The 20,520-nt window shown below is 41.7% G+C and overlaps 1 protein-coding gene across 10 annotated transcripts in view; it reads left to right on the forward strand.

The window, feature by feature from the left end:
* Positions 1-20,520, forward strand: part of ZNF585B (zinc finger protein 585B) — a 74,983-nt gene that overhangs the window by 44,197 nt on the left and 10,266 nt on the right. For 2 of the 10 annotated variants that reach the window (XM_058426745.1, XM_058426744.1), the window contains exons 2-4: positions 3,392-3,606; positions 18,814-18,940; positions 19,218-19,310. In XM_058426745.1, the coding sequence (XP_058282728.1) occupies positions 3,535-3,606; positions 18,814-18,940; positions 19,218-19,310 (292 nt within the window). In that variant the 5' untranslated portion in view covers positions 3,392-3,534. Of the gene's footprint in view, positions 1-122; positions 458-1,697; positions 2,621-3,391; positions 3,607-4,541; positions 4,693-11,052; positions 11,685-12,031; positions 12,148-18,813; positions 18,941-19,217; positions 19,311-20,520 lie in introns of those variants that run through there. The other 8 variants (XM_058426747.1, XM_032173112.2, XM_032173113.2 and 5 more) reach the window with 8 other exon arrangements.

The raw sequence follows: 20,520 nt of genomic DNA on the forward strand, positions 1-20,520 counted from the left end.
GCGCGATAGCGCCGATTACGGAAACCGCACGATGTCTCTAAAGATGTGCCTGCTCCCTGTTGACTGTGGGCTGAAATTGGCTTCCAAGTTAATTTAGAGCATGCGCAATATCGGACCGGAAGTCAGACCGGAAGTGGAAGTGGTCCCCGAAGGCTGTTTCGCCGCTGGTGTCAGGAGTATTTTCACGTTTTAATGCCGAGAGGTCTCTGTGATGATTCTGGTTGGTTGCAGTTAGGGACTCTGTGAAGTCAATAATAGAGAAGTTGTCTGTGGAATTAGTGATGGTTGTTTCGGGGCTCGGTGATGGGAGTCTGTGACGTCCGTTGATGTTTGTCTGTGACAGGGATTTCTCGGGTCATTGGTGGGGCTCTTTGGGATGAGTGATTGGGGTTTGGGGGTCAGTGATGGGAGTCTGTGGTCAGTGACTGAGAGCCTGTGGGGTCAGCTATGGTGGTCGGTGAGGAGTGATCAGCTTGCTTTCTGACCTGAGTTAAAAGTTCAGTTCTTTCAATTTCAGCCTGTAATATAAAGATTAACAAGTTTTGATGTGTAGCAGTTTCGCATTGTTCAAATCTAAGTGTTTAAAAATTTTTTTCAGTAATTGTTTTTCTTTGACCCATGAGCTGTTTAGAAGTGCACTTTATGGCCGGGCGCGGTGGCTCAAGCCTGTAATCCCAGCACTTTGGGAGACCGAGGCGGGCGGATCACGAGGTCAGGAGATCGAGACCACCCTGGCTAATGAAACCCCGTCTCTACTAAAAATACAAAAAATTAGCCGGGCGTGGTGGCGGGCGCCTGTAGTCCCAGCTACTCTGGAGGCTGAGGCAGGAGGATGGCGTGAACCCGGGAGGCGGAGCTTGCAGTGAGCCGAGATCTTGCCACTGCACTCCAGCCTGGGCGACAGAGCACCAAAAAAAAAAAAAAGAAGTGCACTTTATATTTCATTTAGTGTCTGTAGGTGATGCTTCCGTTCAACAATTGCTTTATGGCCTAGTTCTTCCTCATTTTTCATAAATGTCACATCTTTTACGTGAAAAGAGTGTAATATGGTCTCTAATTTGTGTTGTTATGGATATTAATCATATGTTATATATATTATGTATCTCCTCATAGATTATTTTGTTGAGGAAGGTAAACTCACATTGGAAGTTATTTGTCCACCTGTCCTTTCTTCTTTCTGTCAGTTTCTGCTTTATATATTTAAAACTATATATTATTGAGACCAGTTGAGTGTATTGCTAATAATAGATATGACTGACCGGGCATAGTGGCTCACACCTGTAATTCCAGCACTTTGGGTGGCCAAGGTGGGCAGATCACCTGAGGTCAGGAGTTCGAGACCAGCCTGGCCAACATGGTAAAACCCCCACCTCTACCAAAAATACAAAAATTAGCCGGGTGTGGTAGTGGGTGCCTGTAATCCCAACTACTCGGGAGGCTGAGGCAGGAGAATCACATGAACCTGGGAGGCAGAGGTTGCAGTGAGCCAAGATCACGCCATTGCACTCCGGCTGGGGCGACAAGAGTGAAACTCCATCTCAAAAAAAATTAAAAAATAAAAAATAAATATGACTAAATAGCTCAAAAACACTATAGCGATTCAAGCTTCAACCAATAATTTATAAAAGAAATTTGCCTAAATGCTTTCCAACAGTGATGTTGTCACTTTTTTTTTTTTTTTTGAGACAGAGTCTTGCTCTGTTGCCCAGGGTGGAGTGCAATTCCGCGATCTTCACTCACTGCAACCTCTGCTTCCCCGGTTCAAGCTATTCTCCTGTCTTAGCCTCTTGAGCAGCTGGGATTACAAGCACCCGCCACCACGCCTCGCTAATTTTTGTATTTTTAGTAGAGACGGGGTTTCGCCATGTTGGCTAGGCTGGTCTTGAACTCCTGGCCTCAAGTGATCCATCACGCTTGGTCTGTTACTTTTTTAAAGCTTTTATGATTCTAAGGAAAATTTTTCTCTAATTGTTCTGACACGTTTTTCTTTTAGTTAAGTTGGTATATTTTTGTTAATTGCCATTTGCTTCCTTTTCTCTGAATTTTCATACCTTTTCCAGTTTCTTTTTTTTTTTTGGCCTTTTTTGCTTAGTGATTGCTAGAGTTAACATTACAAGCAACCTATCGTCACATATTGAAAAAATTTCTTATATATCTTTATGTCTAATTTTATGGTTTATTTTAACATATAATTAGGAAACATAATCAGAAATACCTGTTTTTTTCTGTTAGAGCTTCTGGGTTTCCTGTCATGTGTAATAAGATCCCTATCACCCCACCACAATGCTATCCAAATATATAGTCTGAAAATTAATATCCTTAGGGGTTTTTAAAAATGCGTGTATTTAAATGTTTAGTGCTGCTGGAATTTGTCTACTTAATAGTGTGAGGTGGGTTGGGCGCGGTGGCTCACGCCTGTAATCCCAGCACTTTGGGAGGCTGAGGCAGGCGGATCACAAGGTTAGGAGATCGAGATCATCCTAGCCAACATGGTGAAACCCTGTCTCTACTAAAAATACAAAAATTAGCTGGGCGTGGTGGCACATGCCTGTAGTCCCAGCTACTTGGGAGGCTGAGGCAGTAGAATCACTTGAACTCCGGAGGTGGAGGTTGCAGTGAGGTGAGGTTGTGTCACTGCACTCCAGCCTGGCAACAGAGCGAGACTCCATCTTAAAAAAAAAAAAAATAGTGTGAGGTGGAGATCTAGTTTGTTTTATTCCAGATGCATGGCCAATTGCATGCACCAGTTGGGGATATGTATACAATGAATGCCGTGTGCACACTCAATTGCATGTCATTTTTATTTCATATATAGATCAACATTGTCTGATATATTTATTATCTTGTTTTGATTACATGGTTTTCTGTATTAAGTTTTAATATAGTGCATGGTAATTGCTGATATTTATTGCATGATTCTTGCATTAAGTACTTTAAAAGCATAATCTCATTTAATCTTAGTAACTGTGACACAGGCATTTTCATCCTTATTTCTGAAACAAAATCTGAGTAACTTCTTTATATTCTCATTGTTGAAAAGTGGTACAGCTGCAGTTCAAATCTGCAGTAATGTTACTCTAATTTCATGGCTTTTCCCATGTTTCACCACTGTTCCCCACAGTTCTGAAAGTGTGGTTCTTGTACCAGCAGCATCAGCATTTCCTAGGCACTTATTAGAAAATAAAATTCTTAGGTCCTACCTTAGACCCATCGAAGGGGTGAAGTTGAGAATTTTAAGCTATGTTTTAACAAGCCCTCCAGGTGACTTGAATGCATACCTACGTTTGGGAACCACTGCTCTGGTTTCTAGCGCAGGGACCTGCACCTTGATGTATCCAGAAAGTGTTTATGTAGTGAATGTTGAATGACTATGTGGACATTATTTTTCTAGGTTCTTGGGTGTCTCTAGGGAGTCCCTGGGCCAGACCTTCCTCCAGACTCCAGCCCACCTCTTCGGAGCAGCTCTGCTGAGTTCACAGATGACCACTAAACTTCAGGCACCCTAGAGAAAAAGGGTTGAGATCCAGTGTGGCCATGCCAGCTAGTTGGACCTCACCCCAGAAATCCTCAGCCCTGGCTCCAGAGGATCATGGCAGCTCCTATGAGGTGAGGAGGAGGAGTCCCAGGGGGTGGAATTTCAGTCCAAGAGTAGATAGCTCTAATCTGTCACCAGAGCCTTAGGGCAGAGGCAGATAGGCCTTAGGAACCAGCTGGACTCTAGACTTGGTGCTCCTGAAAGAAAACTTGATCTTCCTGTCAAGAATGAGCACGTGGGTAATGTCTCCATCTCTGGAAGCCACTTGTGTGACAGTGGAGAGGTGCACTGTCAAGGAAAACTGTTGTTTATTTTGTCATCACGCTATATTGATGTTTTGGCTGCAAATAGAATTCCTTGTTAGAAGTGACTTTTGTTTGAGATTTTGAAAGCATTTTTTCATTTCTTCCTAAACCACCTCCTCAAACACAAATGTTTTCTCTATTTTCTTTCTGAAACTTGTTTTTCACATGTTGCTTCTCCATTTCTTTTCTCTATTATTTTCTACATATTTCCTGCTATCCATTCTGGGTAACTTTGACACCTTTTGCCTTCCAGCCCTTCTATTGAACTTCTCATTACCACTATCCACATTTTAACTTAATGTTTTAATTTTTAAAAACTCTAGTTTGTTTCCTAAATTTTTTTTTTTTTTTTTTAAGCAGAGTTTTGCTCTTGTTGCCCAGGCTGGAGTACAATGGCATGATCTCGGCTCACCGCCACGTCCGCCTCCTGGGTTCAAGAGATTCTCCTGCCTCAGCCTCTCGAGTAGCTGGGACTACAGGCATGTGCCACCTCATTCGGCTAATTTTGTATTTTTAGTAGAGACAGGGTTTCTCCGTGTTGATCAGGCTAATCTCGAACTCCTGATCTCAGGTGATCTGCCCACCTCAGCCTCCCAAAGTGCTGGGATTACAGGCATGAGCCACTGTTCGCAGCCTGTTTTCCTAAATTTTTTTTTTATTGCCATCCTGTTCTTATTTCATGGATGTAATGTTATTTTTTTAATTAATTAATTATTTATTTACTTATTGACGGAGTTTTGCTCTTGTTGCCTAGGCTGGAGTGCGATGGCGTGATCTCGGCTCACTGCAACCTCTGCCATCCAGGTTCAAGCGATTCTTCTGCCCCAGCCTCCTGAGTAGCTGAGATTACAGGTGCGAGCCACTACACCTGGCTAATTTTTGTATTTTTAGTAGAGATGGTGTTACACCATCTGGGCCAGGCTGGTCTCGAACTCCTGACCCTCAGGTGATCCACCTGCTTCGGCCTCCCAAAGTGCTGGGATTACAGATGTGAGCCGCTATGCCCGGCCGGGGTGTATTGTTATTTCTTACCCATCTGAAGATATTGTGATAATTTATTAGGAATAGTTTAATCTTTTGAATAGGCAATGCATATACCTAGTTCAAAAGTTAGAAATATATGAAAAGTATTATGGTGAAAGAGATGGGACTGTGGTTCACCCACCTCTGCCTTCCATCTGCTTGTGTCTCCTGGTAGTGATAACCTGCTTTATTCATTTTCTTTGATTGCTTAGTTCTGTATACAAATGAAATCAACTACAATTTTTTTCTCTTGATTTCAGAATGGCATAGCAGATTAACTTTTTTGCACATTGCTGTTTTAATGTTTGTTTGGTAAAATACAGAAACTATTATGAACAATATCGCAGTGGATATTGTCATGTCTTCTCTTTCTGTTGGATATATTAGAAGTAGTGGAATTTCATTTCAGGGTTCTAGTCACATGTGGTGAGAGTCTCATCTGCATCTCAGTGAACCTCTACTTTAGTTGCTCTTGGGCAGTTTTAGGATTGAGTATCTTAATAATTTTAATCTAGAAGATAGGAAGGATAGCTTGAGGCTAAAGTTGTAGTTGGTAAAGCAGCAGCAGTTGGCTGGGCACGGTGGTTCACACCTGTAATCCCAACACCGGGAGGCCAGAGTGGGAGAATGGCTTGAGGCCAGAAATTCAAGACCAGCCCTGGCAATGTAGTGATTCCCCGTCACTACCAAAAAAAAATTTTTAATTAAATTAAAAATGAGTTTGGGCCTGGTGCAGTAGCTCATGCTTATAATCCCAGCACTTTGGGAGGCTGAGGCCGGCAGATTGCCTGAGGTCAGGAGTTCGAGACCAGCCTAGCCAACATGGTGACACCCCGTCTCTACTAAAAATAAAAAAATTTGTCGGGCATGGTGGCGTGCGCCTGTAATCCCAGCTACTCAAGGGGCTGAGGCAGGAGAATCGCTTGAACCCAGGAGGCAGAGGTTGCAGGGAGCCGAGATTGCACCACTGCACTCCAGTCTGGGTGACAGAGTGAGCCTCTGTCTCAAAAAAAAAAAAAAAAAAGAAAAACAATTAGTCTGGCATGGTGGTGTGTGCCTGTAGACCCACCTACTCAGGAGGCTGAGGCAAGAGGATCACTTGAGCCTAGGAGTTCGAGATTACAGTTAACTATGAGCATGCCACTGCACTCCAGCCTGGATGAAAGAGATAGACTTTGTCTCGAAAGAAAAAAAAGTAGCAGTCTCTCGCATTAGGCAGAATAAGGAGACTTTTATTCACTTTTGTGGTTTGAAGAATGTTCTGATTTTTGTCTATGCTCAAATATAATGACAGAGTGGTCTTGGTATCATCTTACACCATGATGGTCAGAGATTGGTCTTGTTTGCTGTTGGTGTTCTAAGAGATTGTTTTTGTGTAGCACCGTGGAGAACGCCATGAATTAGCTGGCCCTTGCCGGGTTAGCTTCTAGCAACACTGAGGCTTAACTGATAGTACGAGGCTAACTCTCAGAGGTTAGGGCTGCTTTTATCCTCATTTAAAAATAAAAGAGTGAGCCAAAAGAAAGCTAGGGCTGCAATTTAGGAACAGATCAAAAGGGATTTAAGATGAAAATCACCTAAAGGGATGAAAACATATTGTTCATCCTTATGAAAAGAATCATATACAAAGAATTATACAAATTGTTAGCATTTATTTAATTAATAATGTATCTTTGAACTGTTTTAAGTAAAAATGAACAGAAATCATTAAATACAATATTGGTCATTTTATCACATTACCTTCAGAAGCTTATTGATCAAAGCAGATAAAAAATATAAATCTTTGCTGTAATATTGATTCTGTTTTCTGACAAAGAGCATTACATTAGAAATAAGTAAAAGGATCTTGAAGGCTGAGCGCGGTAGCTCATGCCTGTAATCCCAGCACTTTGGGAGGCCAAGGCTGGCAGATCACCTGAGGTCGGGAGTTTGAGACTGGCCTGACCAACATGGTGAAACCCCGTCTCCACCAAAAATACAAAATTAGCTGGGTGTGGTGGCGCATGCCTGTAATCCCAGCTACTCTGGAGGCTGAGGCAGGAGAATTGCTTGAACCCGGGAGGTGGAGGTTGCGGTGAGCCGAGATTACACCATTGCATTCTAGCCTGGATAACAAGAGTGAAACTCCATCTCAAAAACCAAAACAAAACAAAACAAAAAGGCTCTTGCACAAAACAAGACAAAAAGGCTCTTGCACAAAATGTGAATATACTTAATGCCACTGAACTGGACACTGAAAAATAATTATAATGGCAAATTTTATGTATATTTTACCACAACACGAAATAGTTGAATAACTATTCAACACAAAATAGTTGAATAACTTTTTTTTTTTTTTTTTTTTTTTTGCGACAAGATCTTACTATGTCGCCCAGGTTGGAGTGCAGTGGCACGATCTCAGCTCACTGCAACCTCTGCCTCCTGGGTTCAAGTGATTCTCCTGCCTCAGCCTCCCTACTAGCTGGAATTACAGGCACCTGCCACTGCGCCCTGCTAATAAAGTACTACATTTTAAAGTTCATGTGGTAAAGCTAAACTGTAGATAGAGGGGAAAACTATAGATTTAAGTGCCTTTATGGAATCTTAGAAATTTTCGGAAAAAAACAGTTATGGTTTCAACTGAAGAAGTTACAAAAAGAATGAGTCAAAAAATACAAAAAAGAACAATGAGGACTAAAAAAAGAAAAACGAAGACATGAGTCACAGAGAACAAAAAATCGTTGATAAAAATGTTTGACAGAAACACAAGTTGCTTCTACATATTAATGATCAAGAAAAAAGAGTGAAGAGAAACATAATCAAAATATGTTAGAAAACAGGAATAATAGTTACTTCTATACCTAAGATTCAAACAATCACGAGTGAATATTATATAAAATCATGCAAATAGGGCTGGGCGTGGTGGCTCAAGCCTGTAATCCCAGCACTTTGGGAGACCGTGGCCAGTGGATCACTTGAAGTCAGGAGTTCGAGACCAGCCTGACCAACATGGTAAAACCCTGTCTCTACCAAAAATGCAAAAATTAGCAGGGCACGGTGGCACGTGCCTGTAATCCCAGCTACTCAGGAGGCTGAGGCAGGAGAATCGCCTGAACCCAGGTGGCGGAGGTTGCAGTGAGCTGAGATTGCATCATTGTACTCCAGCCGGGAAAACAAGAGCGACACTCCATCTCAAAAAAAAAAAAAAAAAAAAAATCATGCAAATATATGAAAACCTAAACAAAAGGATAAAATTTTATAAGAAATAAATTTTCAAATTGGTAAGAACAAATTATACAGAAGTCCTTAAAGGAATTAAAGTGTTGATTCAACACCCCCAACACAGTCAAAAATGATGGAAAAGGTCATGTGATTTTACAGTTGATTTTCATGCCAAAGTTTTGAGTAAGATAATATCAGAAATTATTCTCAACCTTGTTTCAGGTTTTTGTTTTGTTTACAGAGTTAACTTCGATGCCCAAAAGAACTGGAGATAAATAGATTCAGAAGTCAAATGTATTCACTAACTGTATTCAAGAGTAGATGAGGCCGGGTGCCGTGGCTCACGCCTATAATCCTAGCACTTTGGTAGGCCGAGGAGGGCGGATCACTTGAGGTCGGGAGTTTGAGACTAGCCTGGATAACATGGTGAAACCCCGTCTCTATTAAAAATACAAAAATTAGGCAGGCACCTGTAATCCCAGCTACTGGGGAGGCTGAGGCAGGAGAATCACTTGAACCCGGGAGGTGGAGTTTGCGGTGAGTTCACGCCATTGCACTCCAGCTGGGGCAACACGAGCAAAACTCTGTCTCAAAAAAAAAAAAGAGTAGATGAAAACAGTAGACTAATAGTTTATCACTGGGAAATAAGTGAAGCAAGCACTGTTTTCTCATTCAGCAGCCCAGTCCAAAGTCAAAGAAGTCTAAAAACTAAAATAGTAAAATACCTCAAAAAATACTGTATATCAAAAGTAATGGTACATAGTCTAGCAAAACAGTACCAAAAATAATTTAGAGAAGTAATTTACCTTATGCAATTACATTTAAAAATCTAGAAAAAAAGATTGAAATTCTAGTAGCATATTGTTTCCCACCAAGCTCCAAGTCTTCATTGACCATTTTCATTTCTATGTATTAAGACTTTCATTTAAAATATTCTACTTTTAATAAAGTTAGGATTGCAGAGATGGAGAGAATTATTTTCATTTGGCATATCAGTAAAGGTTTTTGTGTTTTTTGTTTTGAAAATTTTATGTTTAACATTTCTGAATGTTACACCAGCACTGTGTAAACAGGAAATCTGTTTCCAGGATATAGAATTTGATATCAATAAGATTTTATTGATAACTTATAAGATATCTTATGTAGTTGTGAGGTTTTCATAGTGTTAATGATTTTTTTCTACTTTATCTAATGAAGCTGGGAGATGTTATGTAAAGTTTCCTACCACCAATGTATTTCTCGCTATTATTTTCCTATAGTTTCCTACAGTTTATAAATTTTGATGCTATGTAATTTGGTGTAGTGACAGTAATGGCATCTGAGATTCATTTCAGATTGTGTCCTTGTCATATTTAATTTTTTTGTGTGAGAATTCAGCTCAAATATTAAGGTGGAGGCTCTTGCTTCCTTTCCTTTGGCAATTCCAGATAGGCCTTTGCTCCTCCTTTTACTGTCATCCTTTGGAGTCCTTGTACATTTCTTCTGTATAGCAGTGGAAAGATACTTTTTTTTTTTTTTATTGAGACAGAGTCTTGCCCTGTTGCCAGGCTGGAGTGCAATGGCATGATCTCGGCTTACTGTAGTCTCTGGCTCCCGGGCTCAAGCGATTCTCCTGCGTCAGCCTCTGGAGTAGCTGGGATTACAGGTGTATGTCACCACGCCCAGCTAATTTTTGTATTTTTAGTAGAGATGGGATTTCACCATGTTGGCCAGGATGGTCTCAATCTCTTGACCTCATGATCCACCTGCCTTGGCCTCCCAAAGTGCTGGGATTACAGGCATGAGCCACCATGCCCGGCCAGAAACATACATTTCATGTTATGTTTCTGATGGGGATTCCTGTTTTGTATATCTTTAACCAAATACTATGTATTTTTGCTTTGTTTCTATGTCCCTTCAGGTAATTTGGAAGTTTTGGATCCTGTTTTTTCTTTTTTCTTTTCTTTTTTTTTTGAGACGGAGTCTCGCTCTGTTGCCCAGGCTAGAGTGCAGTGGCGCAATCTCGGCTCACTGCAACCTCTGCCTCCCAGGTTCAAGCGATTCTTCTGCCTCAGCCTCCTGAGTAGCTGGGATTACAGGCGTGTGCCAGCACGCCCTGCTAATTTTTGTATTTTTAGTAGAGATGAGGTTTCACCATGTTGGTCAGGCTGGTCTCAAACTCCTGACCTCAGGTGATCCGCCTGCTTCAGCTTCCCAAAGTGCTGGGATTACAGGTGTGAGCCACCATGCCTGGCCTCTGTTTTTTCTTTTGTTTTTTTAGTGGCAGCTTTATAACATTACCTTCTTTAACTCAATCTTTATATCTATCATTTAAGACTATCTATTAAATTTGTACTGTGAATAACAATAAAAGTTCTATACTGCCACTTCAAGGATTTTTTTATTAGATGTTTTTATTAAACTCTTTTTTTTCTATTTTCTTTTTTGAAACTTCTTATTTCCATTATTTTATGTTGCTCACTTGTCTTTACCACCTTTTGTGCTTTTTTTTTTTTTTTTTTGAGACAGAATCTCGCTCTGTCACCCAGGCTGGAGTGTAGTGGCACGATCTCGGCTCACTGCAACCTCCACCTCCCGGGTTCAAGTGATTCTTCTGCCTCAGCCTCCTGAGCAGCTGGGATTACAGGCGTGCGCCACCATGCCTGGCTAATTTTTGTATTTTTAGTAGAGACAGGATTTCACCATATTGGCCAGGCTGGTCTCGAGCTCCTGACCTCATGATCCACCCACCTCAGCCTCCCAAAGTGCTGGGATTACAGGCATGAGCCACCGTGTCTGGCCTACCTTTTGTGTTTTAGCAGGGTCTTTTCATTGCCTTCAAGGAGACCTTTATTTCTGTGTTGCTTTAAAAACAAAAAAACTTTACTGAGTTCTGCCAATTTATTTTTCAAAAATTTACATAACCACATTCTTAGCCTATCTGTTTTTCCACTATTTCTTTCTTGGGTTTAATTATTTTATTTTATTTATTTATTTTTGAGGCGGAGTTTCGCTCTTGTTGCCCAGACTGCATGTGGCACCATCTCGGGTCACCACAACCTCCACCTCCCAGGTTCAAGCGATTCTCCTGCCTCAGCCTCCCTAGTAGCTGGGATTACAGGCATGTGCCACCGTGCCCAGCTAATTTTGTATTTTTAGTAGAGACGGGGTTTGTCCATGTTGGTCAGGCTGGTCTCAAACTACCGACCTCAGGTGATCCGCCCACCTCGGCCTCCCAAAGTGCTGGGATTATAGGCATGAGCCACCGCACCTGACCTGTTTAATTATTTTAAGTAGTTATAATTGTAGTGAATTCCTTGAATTCATGGTGGATATTTTTTCTGTTGTGTGTCAATTTATTTGTAGTATATTATTTGTAGTGTATTCCTCTTAATCTCATCTCTATTTTTGTTTCATCCTTTTTGCTCATAGTATCTTTGTACATCAGGCGATGCTTATTATTATCTTTGAGTAAGGAGGTTTCTTCCTGGACAAACTGTTATTTTATTTGTTTTTTGAGACAGGGTCTCACTCTATCCTCAGGCTGGAGTGCTGTGGTGCAATCACGGCTCACTGTAGCCTGGACTTCCCAGGTTCAGTCGATCCTCCCACCTTAGCCTGCCGAGTAGCTGGGACTACAGGTACGCGCCACTAGAACTGGCTAATTTTTGTATTTTTTGTAGAGACAAGGTTTTACCATGTTACCCAGGCTTGTCTTGAACTCCTGGGCTCAAGCAATCTGCCTGCCTCAGCCTCCCAAAATCCCGGGATTATAGCGTGGGCCACTGCACCCGGCCTGGACAAACTGTTTATAAGAAGCTCATTTGGTGAGGTGGTAAAGCTCTATTCCAGCCTAACATGACATCTCGAGTTCCTAGTAAATTCTTGATAACATAGGGTTTGGGGGTTGGGGAGTTTGGTGTGTGTAGGGTGTGACTATACAAGTATATGATAAAGAGAAAAACTAGAACATGTATATTCTTTTCAGGTATATAGGTACCATTTTCAAAGAAATGATGTTCTGAGCCCTATAAGCACAATCAATATGCATCACAAGAAACAAACTGTAATCTCTGAATGCAGTTAAATGAAGAAATCAACAAGGTAGCTTTCAAGAATCATAATTTTATATATTAAAAATTATAAATATCTTTAGTACTTTTCTTTCCACTTCCATCTGCATGCTCATACCCTCCCCTGAATCCAGTGACCTCTATACAAAGGACCTCTGAATCTTTATCTCTACACAATAAATAATATTGTGACTATATTAATAATATAGCTTTCTTTTTTTTTTTTTCTTTTTCTGAGACGGAGTTTCACTCTTGTTGCCTGGGCTGAATTGCAATGGTGCAATCTCGGCTCACTGCAACCTCCGCCTCCTGGGTTCAAGAGATTCTCCTGTCTCAGCCTCCCGAGTAGCTGGGATTACGGGCATGTGCCACCACACCTGGCTAATTTTTGTATTTTTAGTAGAGTTGGGGTTTCTCCACATTGGTCAGGCTGATATTGAACTTCTGACCTCAGGTGATCTGCGCCTTGGCCTCCCAAAGTGCTTGTAAAACACTGGAATGGCCTGGCCTGGTGGCTCACGCCTGTAATCCCAGCACTTTGAGAAGCTGAGGCTGGCAGACCACCTGAAGTAGGGAGTTTGAGACCAGCCTGACCAACATGAAGAAACCCAGTCTCTACTAAAAATAGAAAAATTAGCCAGGCATGGTGGCACATGCCAGTAATCCCACTACTGGGGAGGCTGAGGCAGGAGAATCGGTTGAACACGGGAGGCGGAGATTACGGTAAGCCGAGATCACGCCATTGCACTCCAAGCCGGGCAACAAGAGCGAAACTCCATCTCAAAAAATAATAATAATAAAATAAATAAGCTCTCTATTCAGCTAATCTCTATCACAATTAATAATAAGCTCTCTATCCACCACCTAGTGTACACCCTCGTATATATCCTGTCAGCTAAATCTCAACATATACAAAATTTAAGTCATTTTTTTTTAATTTCCCCAGCCTTCTCTACACATTTGTGGCACCAGAATGTACATAGTGACACAAAATTGATGACTAAGAATTATTTCTTAATCCTTTTTCTCACCTTCATATTCAACGTCAGGTCTGCCTCCCTAATAATTAGTGCCATTTTCCTTCTACATCCCTGTTAACATTATAGCCTTACTTTACATATTAGGTTGGTGCAAAAGTAATTGCGGTTTTGCCATTGAAAATAATGGCAAACAGATACTTCTCAAAAGAAGACATCTATGCAGCCAACAGACACAAGAAAAAAATGCTCATCATCACTGGTCATCAGAGAGATGCAAATCAAAACCACAATGAGATACCATCTCATGCCAGTTAGAATGGCAATCGTTGAAAAGTCAGGAAACAACAGATGCTGGAGAGGATGTATGTGGAGAAACAGGAATGCTTTTACTCTGTTGGTGGGAGTGTAAATTAGTTCAACCATTGTGGAAGACAGTGTGGCGATTCCTCAAGGATCTAGAACTATAATTACCATTTGACCCAGCAATCCCATTACTGGGTATATACCCAAAAGATTATAAATCGTGCTACTATAAAGACACATGCACATGTATGTTTATTGCGGCACTATTCACAATAGCAAAGACGTGGAACCAACCCAAATGTCCATCAGTGATACACTGGATTAAGAAAATGTGGCACATATACACCATGGAATACTATGCAGCCATAAAAAAGGATGAGTTCATGTCCTTTGTAGGGACATGGATGAAGCTGGAAACCATCATTCTGAGCAAACTATCACAAGGACAGAAAACCAAACACCGTATGTTCTCACTCATAGGTGGGAATTGAACTATGAGATCACTTGGACACAGGGTGGGGAACATCACACACCGGGGCCTGTTAGGGGGTGGGGGGCTAGGAGAGGGATAGCATTAGGAGAAATACCTAATGTAAATGATGAGTTGATGGGTGCGGCACACCAACATGGTACATATGTACTTATGTATCAAACCTGCACGTTGTGCACATGTACCCTAAAACTTTAATAAAAAAATAATGACAAAAACCGCATTATAATAAGCACAGTTTTCCTTCAAATGATGCAGGCTTGGGGCGCTGACCTCTGTGCAGTTGAAAAGCTGTGTATAACTTTTGACCATCCCTGAAACTTAACTACTGATAGCCTGCTGTTAACTTACCGATAACAAAGAGTTGGTTAACATGTATTTTGTATGTTATATGTATTATATTCTGTATTTTTATAATAAAAGTCAGCTAGAGAAAGGAAAATGCTTTTAAGAAAATCAAAAGGAAGAGAAAATATATTTATTATTTATTAAGTGGAAGTGAATCATCATGAAGGTCTTTGCCCTTATGGTCTTCAGGTTAAGGAGGCTGAGGAAGAGGAGAGTTTGGCCTTGCTGTTTTGGGTGGCAAAGGGGGAAGAGGTGAAGGTAAAAGGGAGGGCAGGAGAGGGAGGCACACTCGGTGTAATTTTACTGAAAAAAGAAATCTGTGTTACAAATGGACCCACACAGTTCAAACCCATGTGGTTCAAAGGTCAACTGTAATTCACATTCTCTCATGTGAATTGTGCAGTGAGTCTTGTCAATGACCTTCCAGTCATAACTATTCCAAAATATTCCAAATGTTTTGGAATAATCTTTCTTTAGGAGTATATTTTTTAAAACTTTTTATTTTGAAATAATTATAGATTCACAGAGAATTACAAAATGATACAGAGAGTTCCCCCGTGAATTTCAGTTATTGTAGTACATGATTCTTTTTATTCATTGCTGGATTGTTTGCTGATATTTTGTTGAGGATGTTTGCATCTAAAATTATGAAAGATACTGGTCTATAGTTTTCTTTTTTTGTGCTTTCTTTGGTTTTGATATCAGAGTAATACTGGCTTTACAAAGTTAGTTTGGAAGTGGTCTTCCTCTTTTATTTTCTGGAAGAGTTTGTGTAAAAATGACACTAATTCTTCTTCTTTTTTTTTTTTGAGACAGAGTTTTGCTCTTGTTGCCCAGGCTGGAGTGCAATGGCGCAATCTCAGCTCACCGCAACCTCCGCTTCCTGGGTTCAAGCGATTCTCCTGCCTCAGCCTCCCGAGTAGCTGAGATTACAGGCATGCGCCACCACGCCCAGCTAATTCTGTATTTTTAGTAGAGACGGGGTTTCTCCATGTTGGTAAGGCTGGTCTCGAGCTCCTGACCTCAGGTGATCAGCCTGCCTCAGCTTCCCAAAGTGCTGGGATTACAGGTGTGAGCCACCGCACCCGGCTGAGACTAATTCTTCTTTGTAAGTTTGGTAGTATTCTCTGGCAAAACTAGGCCTAGAAATTTCTTTTCACCAACTTTTAAATTATGAATGTAATTTAATAGTTATAGGATTATTTATCTTATCTAAATAAGCTAATTTATTTAGTTTATCTAAATAAGTGTTTGTATTCCCATATTTTTATTTTAATGGTTCCTGGATCTGTCATGATATTTCCTGTTTTATTCCTGATATTGCTGATTGGTGTCTTTTTATTTTCATCAGTCTAGTTGACTAATAGGCCAATCAGCTGTATTTGATTGATTTTTCCCCCCAACAACTGGATTGTGTTTTATTGATTTTTTTTTTCTGTTTTTTGTTTTGTTTTCCTGATTTTTTTTTTTTTTTTTGAGACAGAGTCTTGCTCTGTCGCCCAGGCTGGAGTGCAGGCTGTCATCCAGGCTAGCATGATCTTGGCTCACTGCAACCTCCTTCTCCCGGGTTCCAGTGATTCTCCTGCCTCAGCCTCCCAAGTAGTTGGGACTACAGGTGCGCGCCGCCACGCCTGGCTAATTTTTTGTATTTTTAGTAGAGACAGGGTTTCACCATGTTAGCCAGGCTGGTCTCAAACTCCTGACCTCATGTGATCCACCCGCCTCGGCCCCCCAAAGTGCTGGGATTACAGGCTGAGCCATCGTGCCCAGCCAGGTGTATTTATTTTTAAAATGACCTTTGAGATTTCTTCTTTGACCTATAGGTTATTTAACTGTGTATTATTAATTTCCGAATAGTTTTTGCTTTTCCAGAAAGCTTTTGTTTTTATTTTTTAATTCCTTTGGAGACTTATTGTGTATTTTAATATTTATTTGTTTATTTATTTATTTTTGAGATGGAGTCTCACTCTGTCGCCCAGGCTGGAGTGCAGTAGCGTGATCTTGGGTCGCTGCAACCTCCACCTCCCGGGTTCAAGCGATTCTCTTACCTCAGCCTCGGGTAGCTGGGATTACAGGCACACACTACCACGCCTGGCTAATTTTTTGTATTTTTAGTAGAGATGGGGTTTCACCATGTTGGCCAGGCTGGTCTTGAACTTGTGACCTCAGGTGATCCACCTGCCTCGGCCTCCCAAAGTGCTGGGATTACAGGCGTGAGCCACTGCTCCTGGCCTTATTTTTTTTGAGACAGGGTCTCGCTCTGTCACTCAGGTTGGAGTGCGGTGATGCAATCGTGGCTCACTGGAGCCCATCTCTCCATCTTTGTTCTTGTCTTTGCTGGGCAATGTCCCCCTTACCCTATACTTTGTATTACTCTTCTTATCTTCCAAGTTAAATTCTTCCACTCTATGAAATGTAAACTTATTCCCTCTTCTTTTTAGCCCTCAGGGTGTCTCAGATAGAGATCTACTTTTCAACACCTTAATGAACTTAATGTCTTCCCTTTTTCAAACTTTGGTCTTATTTATTTTCTATGTATTTCAGGTTGCTTGAAGACTGGTAACATAAATAATTTATTTCTTTGTCCTCAGGAGTAGCATAATGACTGGTCCTAAATTGATTAGCCACTGTATGGCAGGTTGTTCATCCATGTGCTAGAAGACTAAAAGGCAGCCTATTTCTTTCTTTCTTTTTTTTGAGACGGAGTCTTGCTCTGTAGCCCGGGCTGGAGTGCAGTGGCATGATCTCGGCTGACTGCAACCTCCGCCTCCCAGGTTCAAGCGATTCTCCTGCCTAAGCCTCCTGAGTAGCTGGGATTACAGGAGCCTGCCACGCCCGGCTAATTTTCTGTATTTTTAGTAGAGACAGGGTTTCACTATGTTGGCCACACTGGTCTCGAACGCCTGACCTTGTGATCCACCTGCCTCAGCGTCCCAAAGTGATGGGATTACAGGCATGAGCCACCGGGCCCGGCCAAGACAGCCTATTTCAATGGCCAGTTTTGAAAAATGAGTAATTGACTGACTATAGAACAGAACAAATAGCTGGAATTCTTTGTTAGATTTCTGTGTTCCACAAATTATGTAAAACTAGATTTTTTTTTTTTTTTTTTTTTTGAGACAGAGTCTCCCTCTGTCGCTCGGGCTGGAGTGCAGTGGCACGATCTCAGCTCACTGCAAACTCCACCTCCCGAGTTCAAGTGATTCTCCCGCCTCAGCCACCCAAATAGCTGGGACTACAGGCACGTGCCACCAGCCTGGCTAATTTTTTGTATTTTTAATAGAGACGGCATTTCACCATGTTAGCCAGGCTGGTCTCGAACTCCAAACCTCAGGTGATCCACCCACCTTGGCCTTCCAAAGTGCTTGGATTACAAGCATGAGCCACCATGTCCAGCCCCCTCTGACATTCTTGCTTGGATTACAGGCGTGAGCCACTGCGTCCCGGCTAAAACTGGATACTTAATATGTGACCTATGTAAAATATAATTTCTTAGAAATTTCTTATCACTCAGGTGTATACATTTGTCACAAGGTCAAATGGCAAAATAAAGATTGTTGCATTTAATTGTATTGTGCTAAATTTTTCCTTATCAGGTTAACAAATGTTACACCCTAGTTAATAATTTGCATTTTGTGGTGCTTAAGAGAAAGTGTAGTGATGACTACAATTTACATTGAAATACATAAAAAAAGTAAGATGGATCAATGTGTGATGAAGCAAGTAGGGTAGGGTGTTAGTGGTAGATCTAAGTAGTAGATCTATAGGTTTTTACTGTACAATTCTTTCTAATTTTCTGTATGTTTAAAATTTTTCATAATAAGCTATTAGGGAAATGGGTGGCAGGTTCTTTAAAAAGGAAGTAAATTGGCCAGGCGCAGTGGCTCATTCCTGTAATCCCAGCACTTTGGGAAGCCGAGGCGGGAGGATCACGAGGTCAGGAGATAGAGACCATTCTGGCCAACATGATGAAACCCAGTCTCTACTAAAAATACAAAAATTAGCTGGGTATGGTGGCTGTACGTATGCCTGTAATCCCAGCTACTCAGGAGGCTGATGCAGGAGAATTGCTTGAACCTGGGAGGCGGAGGTTGCAGTGAGCCAAGATCATGCCGTTGCACTCCAGCCTGGGCCAAAAGAGCGAAGCTCCATCTTAAGGGGAAAAAAAAAAAAGGCCAGACTCGATAGCTCAAGCCTGTAATCCCAGCACTTTGGGAGGTCGAGGTGGGCCGATCACAAGGTCACGAGGTCAGGAGATTGAGACCATCCTGGCCAACATGGTGAAACCCCGTCTCTACTAAAAATACAAAAATTAGCTGGGCGTGGTGGCACGTGCCTGTAATCCCAGCTACTCGGGAGGCTGAGGCAGGAGAATCGCTTGAACACGGGAGGTGGAGGTTGCAGTAAGCCAAGATCGTGCCACTGCACTCCAGTCTGGGGAATAGAGCAAGACTCTGTCTCAAAAAACAAAGGAAGTAAATTAAAAACAACAAAACCCATGTTCCATAATCCGAAATATAGTCACTCCACCCTGCAAAGCTGACTATGCACATTGAACAGGAATGTACCCTTACAGGGATCAGTGTCCTTCAGGGATGTGGCTATCAATTTCAGCAGAGAGGAATGGCAGCACCTGGACCTTTCTCAGAGAAACCTGTACCGGGATGTGATGCTGGAGACCTACAGCCACCTGCTTTCAGTAGGTAAGCACAGTCACCTTGGTATCTGAAAGGAGGCCTCACTGAGAGTGTTTTCGTTCTCAGTTGATGAATGCTGTTGGCATCTTAAATAGGTGATGGTTTTGTCCTTTTTTCCTCCAGGGTTCTCTGTTTGTTTAGGGCACTCAGAATATTACTGTGTTCTCAGAGATATCTGGTTACTTTCCTAAAGAACAAACCGTCATTGAACAATAAGACTATATTTGTTGGGCTCTGAAACATAATTACCTGGACCCAGACCTTTATCATTTCCCATGAACAGGGTATCAAGTTCCTAAACCAGAGGTGGTCATGTTGGAGCAAGGAAAGGAATCATGGGCACTGCAGGGTGAGAGGCCACGTCACAGCTGCCCAGGTGAGTGAAGTGAGGTGAGTGTGACTCAGGTTAGATGGGAGACGGGAGGAAATCTCAGCTGTCTTGAAAAACACTGGAACCTGTGAAGTGCTATTAAGACCACTCTTCAGGAAGGTTCTGAATTTTTTGTATTGCTTGATGCCTCTCAGATCACTAAATGCCTTCTACCTGGATGACCTTCCTTGTTGATTATAAGTCATGTGCCAGTCAGCCTCATTAAAGATACATCTTCATTATGTTCCTTTTCTGTAACATTCTTTTTTTCCCTACCTTCCATATTGTCCTAGAGTCTCTCGTTTACATCCAGGTATTCCTGGATCTGCTTTCTTTCAAAATTACTCGTGTCACACACTCCCACTCCTGCTACACCCCTTTTATTTCTGTCTTTCTCACTGTGAGATGCCTCAGAACTTTATCTCTGGGCTACGTGCAGTTGCTCATGCCTGTAATCCCAGCACTTTGGGAGGCCAAGGTGGGTGTATCTCTTGAGGTCAGGAGTTTGAAACCAGCCTGGACAACTTGGCAAAACCCCATCTCTACTAAAAATACAAAAATTAGCTGGGTGTGGTGGTGCATGCCTGTAATCCCAGTTACTTGGGAAGGTGAGGCACAAGAGTCACTTGAACCTGGGAAGTGAAGGTTGCAGTGAGCCAAGATCGTGCCACTGCACTCCAGCCTGGGTGACAGAGCAAGACTCAGTCTGAAAAAGAAAAAAAAAGAACTTTATTTCCAATCAGGCTCTCTAACTATTTTTGCTATAGGAATGGTCATGAGATTTCTCATCTCTTCCCAGTCCTTCAGGTCTTTCATCCAGCTGATGACTTGGGAATCATTGTCACTTAATCTTTCGGAATACCTCTCTGCTGTGTTTGACATGACATGATTAATCACCCTTTCTCACATTTTCTTCTGATGTTGCTTGAGCGATTCCACACTGTTAGGGTCTCTCTTCCTGGTTGGCTTTGTCTGTTTGTTTGTTTGTTTGTTTGAGACGGAGTCTCACTCTGTCGCCTAGGCTGGAGTACAGTGGCCCAATCTTGGCTCACTGCAACCTCCACTTCCCAGGTTCAAATGATTCTCTTGCCTCAGCCTCCCGAGTAGCTGGGATTACAGGGGCGGGCCACCATGCCTGGCTAATTTTTGTATTTTTATTTTTATTTATTTATTTTTGAGACGGAGTTTCACTCTTGTTTCCCAGGCTGGAGTGCAA

The sequence above is a fragment of the Hylobates moloch genome, unplaced genomic scaffold (assembly GCF_009828535.3).
Source record: "Hylobates moloch isolate HMO894 unplaced genomic scaffold, HMol_V3 SCAFFOLD_13, whole genome shotgun sequence".
Lineage (NCBI taxonomy): Eukaryota > Metazoa > Chordata > Mammalia > Primates > Hylobatidae > Hylobates > Hylobates moloch.